The sequence below is a fragment of the Microtus ochrogaster genome, linkage group LG8 (genome assembly GCF_000317375.1).
Source record: "Microtus ochrogaster isolate Prairie Vole_2 linkage group LG8, MicOch1.0, whole genome shotgun sequence".
NCBI classification, from domain to species: domain Eukaryota; kingdom Metazoa; phylum Chordata; class Mammalia; order Rodentia; family Cricetidae; genus Microtus; species Microtus ochrogaster.
The window spans coordinates 9848412-9857309 of record NC_022033.1 but is presented as its reverse complement, the minus strand read 5'-3'; the positions used below and the strand labels follow the sequence as shown (position 1 = coordinate 9857309).

The window sequence follows — 8898 nt, the reverse complement described above, 5'->3', positions numbered from 1 at the left end:
CCTGACCTCTCAGAGTTGACCTACTGTGCACCTTAACCTCTCAGCATTGACACACTGTGCGGCCCTGACCTCTCAGAGTTGACCTACTGTGCAGCCCTCGCTTCCCTAGCTCAGATGTGGTTGACAGCAGGTGATACACAGAAGCACCCAACACCCTGCATCATGCAATATTAACCCCTGCTGCTGTGGGCTAGCCTTGGCTCACAGGCCCACTGCTCCGAGTCACCCCAGCAATCAATATGGAAGCCACCATTCCATCTCCCTCTAGTGTTTGCAACACAGAGAACCAGCCTTCCCGGTATTCTCCTGCCTCTGTCTCAGCAAAGAGAACAGTCCCCACAGACATAGCTTCCAACCAGAACATCCACACCACTCCAATTTTTGGTACTATGACTGAAGTGGCAATTATGGGCAGTTCCCAGCGTGGATGCTGTAGAAGGCCCACGGGCCACACGTCAGATATTAGTTTAGGCACCCAGAGATGCTGGAGGAAGTGCGAGCTCCATTAGACCTAAAGTTCATTTCCCAGCTGAGAGGTGATGATTCTAATTCCACAAGGGCTGGCTTCCTGGTTCAAACTCTCCCACGCTCCTTGGCCAGTCCTCACCTGATGCAATGACAGTGCCGGCCCACAGCGTGTTCTCGATGCTCAGACTCTCACTGATCGGAGGGTCGCTGTCTTCCTGAAAAGATCAACAAACACACACACTGACAATTGTCCATCACTTTCTATGGGATGAGGCCAGGACCCCAAAGATAACAAAGTCTGACAAGGCTAAAATCCTTTTTACAAAATGACAGATTTGAGTTGGGACTGTTGGGGGCGCTAGAGGCTTGCTTGACACAGACAAGACCTGAGTTCCATCTTTAGCATCACACAAATACACCACACACACACTCACACATACCCAAACACACACCTCATACACACACATACATACACAATTAAATGTCAGTTTTGCCTGGCACGGGGATGTGTAGGTATGAAATCTCAGCATTTGAGAGGCTGAGGCAGGAGGATCATGAGTTCAGGGCCACCCTATACTACCCAAAGAAGCCTTGCCTCAAAAAAAGAAAAAAGGCAGGATTTTGTGGTTTGGTATATCTGTTTTGACAGGCTGGCCATGAACTCACAGCAGTCCGCCTGCCTCAATGTCCCGAGTACTGGAGTTATAAGGATGTGCTGACATGCCTTGTTAGCACAGAGGATCCTCAAGACCAGTGAGGACCCTGGGATTGTGTTGGCCTCAGAGCGAAAGTCAGTGACAACACCTGCTGCTTTAGAACTCAAACTCAGAGCTGGGAGAACGTTCCACCTGCCAGCCTTCAGGTGGGGCTTTGGCCAGGAATCTCGGACAGACAGCAGTGCGCAGCTGTGAGAACCAACTTAAGCCTCACACACTTAAGATTGGACTCAGGAGGCAGAGGCAGGCGGATCTCTGTGAGTTTGAGACCAGCCTGGTCTACAGAGCTAGTTCCAGGACAGGCTCCAAAGCCACAGAGAAACCCTGTCTCGAAAAACCAAAAAAAAAAAAAAAACAAAGATTGGACTCAGGTCCACTTACCCTGGTGAAAGTCCCCAGGAAGTTGTGAATGTCAATGTTGGGCTCTTCAGCATACACATAAGACCGAATCTGCAGGAGGTCCTGTTCCAGAGGGAAAACACCCGGTTAAAAACAGGAGTCTGGAACCAAGATTTCAAAAGCAAACGTATTTTCTTTCCCCAATAGACCCTCCAAACTACAGGGCAACCAAAGGAAAAAAAAATCTCCCTTAAGTCAGTGTAGATATTGCCATACACAAAGCCCGCAGCTCCCGTGTGCACACAGACACCTGCTGACTTCTCCTACCAAGCACAAGTTACACTGCAGAGAACAGGCGGGCAAGCAGCCAGGGGCTGACTCACCCCTGACCTGCACAGCATCCCAATGGCAACAGTTGCTCTCATTTAACAAGAAGATACTAAGTATCTCCCGTGTGTGAGGCCCTGGGAGGAGCGCAAAAGGGAAGTAGGAGAGCTAGGGTTCCTCAGGACAGAAATCCAAAGGAGACAGGCAGAAAATACCCAGTGCTGGCAAGGATGAGAGGGAATGGAGCCCAGTCATCAAGTACGGAAGACAGCACAGCTGTGGGAGAACAGCTTGGTGCTTCCTCAAGGAATTCCACAATTACCACAGGATTCCGGAACGCCATTTCTGGATGTACACCCAAAAGACTCAAAAGCAGGCACTCAAAGAGATACGTCTTCACCCCTGCGCATTCTTCACGAAAGCTAAGAGGACTAATCAACCCAAACGTCCATCACGGAGGAATGGATAAATAAAACATTATACATGCTCTCTGTAGAACGCTACTCCGCTTCAGAAAAGGAAGCAAGCCTAGCTACAAACAGGTGAACCTTGGAGACATTGTGCCAAGCAGAACCACACACACACACACACACACACACACACACACACACACACACACACGACAAAGATATGATTCCAGTTCCACAGGGCCCCAAGAGTACTGAGAGGCAGAAAGCAGTGGCTGCTAAAGGCTGGTGAGGGAAGGGAGATCAAGAGTTCTGAAGATGGGGGCTGGTCACATTTCCTCAGTGCTGTGAATGTGTCTAATGTTCCTTTACACGGGCTAAGATGGTAAAATTTAAAGAGAGTACAACACAAGTGTGCATGCCCACAGGGACCAAAAGAGTGTGCGTGCGTGTGCGTGTTTACACTACATGTGTGCATACCCACAGGGACCTGAAGTGTATGTTTGTGTGGGTGTGTATACACATCACACAAGTGCAAGCCCACTCAGGTCCTCTGAGAACGCAGCAAGAGTTCTCAATGGCTGACCCATCTCTCCGGCCCCAAGGTAAATTTTACACTATGTGTATTTTGTGATTTTTTTCAGGTAAACAAGAAAGCAACTTCAAGCAAGGAATAGGGTGAGAAAGACAAATGTCGTGAAAGAGCTGCAGCACGGAGAAGCTGCATGGCCAAGGAGGGACAAGAGCCCCTCTAAAACAGGGAGCGGTGGCAGGAGACGCACACAGACAGCCGCTCATTCTCATGGGGGAAAAGGGGAATTTATTTATTCTTTTAATATGTGTGTGTCTAGGTGGGAGGTATCTCTCTCTCTCTCTTTCCCTCTCCCCCCCCCCCACACGGTGACCTCCTGAAGGAGTTGATTCTTTCCTCCTGTGGGTCCCAGGGATAGAGAGAATGACAACAAGCACCTTTACCCACTGAGCCCTCTGACCAGCCTACTATGAACTTACGGTAAGTTCATTTTCTCAAGCTTTTGCTACTGAGTAATGGGATCTGCTTCCAGAGCTTGATCTCTAGAAGGTTCCTCAGAAGAGGGTTCCTGGTCTTGGTCAATCGCCCATTAGTCACAGGCGCAGCCTCACACACTCTGCAACCATCTGCTGCTCACCCCTGTAGCCTTGCTCACTCAGCAAGCATGTGTCTGTAGCAGCTATGGCCTTGCACACTTAGTGCAAGACCCAATCCCAGCCCCTTCACAGGGCTGTCACTAACACACGTGGCCTCAGTCTCCTTACCTACCACTGCAGCTCGGAGTACAGCATATAAAACAAGATATAGAAAGGTCTGCATCTGCCTTGCGGTGGAGGCCACCACCTCTCCTTGAGCGGTCACTGTGCCTGGCTCTCACTTGAACACATTCATCTGATATGGCTCCTCCCTCTCCTCATGCTCTGAGCTCCTGTTTTTCACACTTTACTCACGTCTGTGAGTGTGTGCACATGTGTCAGGCACACACGTGGAGGTCAGAAGACAGTTCTCTCCCCCCACTGTGTGGTTCCCTGAGATTGAACTCAGGTCATCAGGCTTGGCAGCATGTGCCTGTTACCTGCGGAGGGACCTCACTAGCCCTGACTTCCTCATTTCCACAAAGATCTTTAAAAACATCAATAAGATCCTGACACCTCCCCCAGAGAGCCAGGCTGAGACCCCCAAGACTCCAGGGGCCAGGCTGAGACCCTGAGACCACCAGGTCCTCCAGGGGCCAGGCTGAGACCCTGAGACCGCCAGGTCCTCAGGCTGAGACCCTGAGACCGCCAGGTCCTCAGGCTGAGACCCTGAGACCGCCAGGTCCTCCAGGCGCCAGGCAAGCTACGGTGGTTGTGCTGCCTAAAAGTCACAGCTCCTGCCAGTGGCCACTCTGAACAATCTCTAGATTCTTTTCATTTTTCTCTCCTCGTGGTGCTGGGGACCATGACGCATGCTCGAGTACTCCCACTCTGCTTGGGGTTACCCTACTCTTGCCCCTTGGAAAGTTTCTTCCCACCCCCTACCCCACTTGCTTTTTCAAGGGAACACAGAATAGTTTATAGGGAAAGAGGAAGTAAGAGTTCTCTTACTAAATAAATCTTATTTATCTGCTTATGTATTTAGAGACAGGACCTCATGCAGCCTAGGCTGACCCTCGGCTCACTATTATGTCAAGGATGACCTTAATCTCCTGACCTTGGGGTCTCTTCCTCCTGAGAGCTGAGACTGAGGTGTGTGCCACCAAGCCTAGCCAGGTTCTGTGGTGCTGGGGATCAACCCAGGGCTTCATGCATGCCAGGTGAGCAGGCTAGCAAGCCCAGCCCAGCCCAGCCCAGCCCAGCCCAAAAACCCTTCCCTCGAAACAAGGACGCACTTGGAGATGGAGCAGTGGTAGACTGCTGCTCACCTAGCTTGTGTGAGGCCCTGGGTTCAACCGAGATACAAAGAACGCAACAGACAGAGCTGCCTAAAATGTTCAGGGGTCTGAGTTTGATCCCTAATAGCACACACATACACGCATGCATGCACGCACCCACACTTAAAAAAAAAAAAACAGATGCTTTGTGATAGTCTTGTAAGATTATACAAATGTAAAAATGAATTTTTAATGATCTACATGACAATTTGAGCGATTTGAGGCTGTCGTTCCAGCATTAGGAGGTGGGGACAGAAGGGTCAAGAGTTTGAGGCTGGCCTGGGCTACAAATTACAACCCTGTCTCAAAACAGTAAAAATGTACATAAATAAATAAATAAATAGTTCCACAATCAATCACTGGGGGGCCTGGTGGCTACTGGAGACTACTGGCCACCCCTCAGGCACTGCGCACCCCAGGACTGATAAGGACCCCAGGACTGATAAGGCACCAGAGATTTCCCCACACACCACAAAGGTCTGGTCCTATCTCCAGAAACCATCACCACTTTCCTAAGTCACACATCTCTAAGAGCTCCGCTAAGGGTCTGGAATGACCGGCACCCACTTCACAGATTCTCCTCTGGAAGGACGATAAGATCTGGGGCAGAGGCTGGGAATGGGAATAAGATCTTACTTTCTTCCATGGCTTCCCAAGCAGCTCGATTAGTTTTTTAATCAGGAATAGACTAATGGGCTCCTGGGGAAGACGCCCCAGCAGATTTCTTTGTCCCTGATAGAATTCTTTCACTCTAAAACAAACAAACAAACAAACAACAAAACTAAACCACAAAAAACACTGGTCCTCTTGATCCCTGCAGGTCCAATGAGGCAACTACTGTTTTCCTGACAGCAGAGCCAACAGCTTTATCTATTTTCAATTCCCCAGCACAGGCCTGGGGCCAGACAAGGGCAAAGTGAGGAGGCTCTCCTGATCTGAGGCCACGGAACACTCTGGCATCTTTGCTTCCGACTCTGGCACCAAAACCTCCCGGTAATTATAGGGATCAGACTCCTTTCTCTGGGGAACTCCGAGCAGGAAATAAAACACAGGCCCCATGAGATAAGAGCAGAGTCCCATCCTTGGAGTAATTCTCTCACAGGCAGAGCAGTTGCTGGAGCTTCTGGACCATGGCTAAAAACTTTCTCATTAAAAAACAAACTTCGAACAGGACATGTATGACCAACCGTGAGTATGAGGGCCACGCTCATCATCACACTGATGCCACTAAGGTGTGGCACTTGCTCCTGCCCACACCTCTACACTGGCATTCCACTCAGCCACTCTAGGGTGTTTGTGGGAGAACTGGACTGTGGGCATTTAAATAAGCTTGGCAGGGAGCAGTGAGATGGCTCAGTAGATAAAGGCATGCATGTCCAATCCTGACACAAACGTGAGTTTGATCCCTAGGACCCACACGGTGGAAAGTGAGACTTGACTCCCACAAGTTGTCCTGTGACTTCTATACATGGCTGTGGCGTGTGGGCCACACAAAAATACATGCACACTAAATAAATAAAAATTAAAGTTAAATTTTGTCAGCTACTGTGCCAAACCTCTAGACAGGGGCTGTGCCCTGTGGCCACCTGGTTCTATGTACGAGGGCACAGCAGGGCACACTAGTCGGTGGCTACTGAAAGGGACCCTGCCTGGAAGTGGGTAAGGAGGGAATGCCAGGTGTGGGTGATCAGAAAATGTGGGGTATATCTCAGTGGTAACACAATACCCTAGCCCTGGGGGCTCCGGGTTCAATCCTGAGCACAAAGGAAATAAGAGGGAAAAAAACCAACACTCAGACAAAACCAAAATCAATACAGGCACCTGTTGGCTAGAGAGACACTTGTTCAACAGAGCGATGTGATGGGCCTGCGGGGCTGACCCCTGAGAAAGAGCATCTCTCTAGAGGACGGTACAGGAACAATCCGAGGCAGTCACACACTTGAGCAAGGGGTCAGTGGTCAGAGGGGCAGCCACCGAGGTCAGAGCAGAGACCTGTGGCTGAGGACAAGGCCAAGGCCTGCTGTCCTAGTCACTGTTCTATTGCTGTGAAGAAACACCAAGACCAAGACAACTCATAAAATGAAAGCCTTAAGTGGGGCTTGCTTACAGTTCCCGGGTTAGTCCACTATCATCATGGTGAAAGCATGGAGGCATGTATGGTCCTGGGCCCACAGCTGAGAGCTACAATCCACCGAGGCTAAGGGAGACTGGGCCTTGCACGTGCTTTTGAAACCTCAAAGCCCAACCTCAGTGACACACTTTCTCTGACCAGACCACACCTCCTAATCCTTCTCAAGTAGTGCAACTCCCAGGTGACTAAGCATTCCACTACATGAGCCGATGGGGGCCACACTTTTTCAAACCACCAACACCTGCAGAACAGGCTCTCAGTATGATGAACAGCCTCTACCAACCTGTGGATCAAGACAGGGGTGGCATATCAGAGATCCTGCATATCAGATATTTATGTTACAATTCATAACTGTAGCAAATTTACAGTTTGGATGTAGCAATGAAAACAATGTTCTGGTTAGGGTCACCACAACATGAGGACCTGTATTAAAGGGTCACAGCATTAGGAAGGTTGGGAACCACTGCCCTGGGAGCTCTTAGCAGAAGGACTACATGTGAGGCCTTCCCTTACAACCCAGGAAACCAGCACCATCACCATCAGAGAAGCACTCACTCCTCATATGGGGACTGGGGCTGACTTTGGTACAATCAGTTAAGTGGAACCAACGTGACTCAAGGTTTTCCAGTTCCCCCATCAGCCCCATTTCACATGTCATGCCCCGCCCCCGGCCTCCGAGGACATCTGAGTGTGAGAACCAGGCTGTGACCTGGTGGTCAGTATACAGTTCTTGAGAGAAGCCACTCACAGCAGCTGTGGGGAGCCTCTGTGTGCAGGCCACTGGCAGTCGAAGCTTCCAGTCTGTCTCTCCATCCAGCTGGTCCGTGCGCAAGAAGCAAGATCCTGCAGAGAGATGGGGCACTGTCTGATGTCTGCAGCCCAAGTGTGCTTCCCTCAGCAGCTCAGGGCAGTGTCTGCTCTGCTCCTTGAAGAAATGGCCCATCAATGGCCAGAAACTCGCAAGGAAAATAGATCTCCACTTTCCACCCCTCTACAAGCTCTGGACCCAAATCCTCACTCTAGGACTAGGGCTAGGCCCTCGACTTTGTTGAGCCTTAATATGTAAAAAGAGGAGACATGTTGCCTGTTGTAACAATCCAGCAGGGTAAAGGACAGTGGCCAGCATAGGACAGTCACTCCTGTGACCATTCCCAGGCAGAGGCGTAGGCATTTCACCAGTTTGGGTATTTTGTTTAAGACAGGGTCTCACTATGTACCTTATGACCTGGACACAGATATGCCTGCCTCTGCTTCACAAATGCAAGGTTTAAAATGTGTGACACTTGGTGGAGCACACCTTTGATCCCAGCACTCAAGAGGCAGAGGCAGGTGGAGCTCTGTGAGTTCAAGGACAGTTTGGTCCACAGAGTGAGTTCCAGGACAGCCAGGACTACAAACCCTGTCTCAAAACAAAACACATGTAATATCTGTTTTTAATGACCAAAATTTATGGACCTACAAAACACCCAAAACACTTTTAATTGTGAAGGACCCACCCCTCTACAGAGATGTTCTGGCTCACCTGTGAAGTCCCACAATGACATCTACCCTGTGACATTTCCAAACGATGATGGTGCCGAATTACTGCTGGAAAGGCCAATGGTCACTCTCGGTGTCCATCAGATGCTTACCGTTTTTCTCTGATGTCCTCAGGAAGATCATGTCGGCAGGGACCCGCTGGTTCTGAGAAATGAAGAGAAGCTGTAACGTTACTGTGAACAGCCACAGGTGGGGTTTCGTCCCAGCCCACTTTTCTTTAACGCCTCAGCCTCTGTCACAGCTAAGCACAGGGTGGCTTTGTTTGGAACCCGCAGCATCTTGCACACCTAGCTAGCATTTTACTAACCCTGCCAAGACGTCATCTGGGGAAGGGGACACAGGTTCCTGAACTCAACCTTCACTTCTTAACCTGCGACCCCCACAACTTTGTCCCCACCCAGCTACAGACACTGAAGGCAGAACCCGCGAGCACTTTCTGCTGCCTCTGCCCACTCCACACCGGGCTCTGCCCTGCTCCACACTGGGTTCTGCCTGCCCCATACAGGGTTCTACCCAACTACACACTG

General features: G+C 50.2%; 1 protein-coding gene across 3 annotated transcripts in view; it reads right to left on the bottom strand.

Moving 5' to 3' along the window:
• Atp9a (ATPase phospholipid transporting 9A (putative)) overlaps window positions 1–8898 on the bottom strand; it is a 97136-nt gene that overhangs the window by 45864 nt on the left and 42374 nt on the right. For all 3 annotated transcript variants that reach the window (XM_005362835.2, XM_005362836.3, XM_013352176.2), the window contains exons 6-9: window positions 8464–8515; window positions 7581–7675; window positions 1566–1646; window positions 608–683 (exon numbers count right to left, since the gene is read on the bottom strand). In XM_005362835.2, the coding sequence (XP_005362892.1) occupies window positions 608–683; window positions 1566–1646; window positions 7581–7675; window positions 8464–8515 (304 nt within the window). The remainder of the gene's footprint in view (window positions 1–607; window positions 684–1565; window positions 1647–7580; window positions 7676–8463; window positions 8516–8898) is intronic.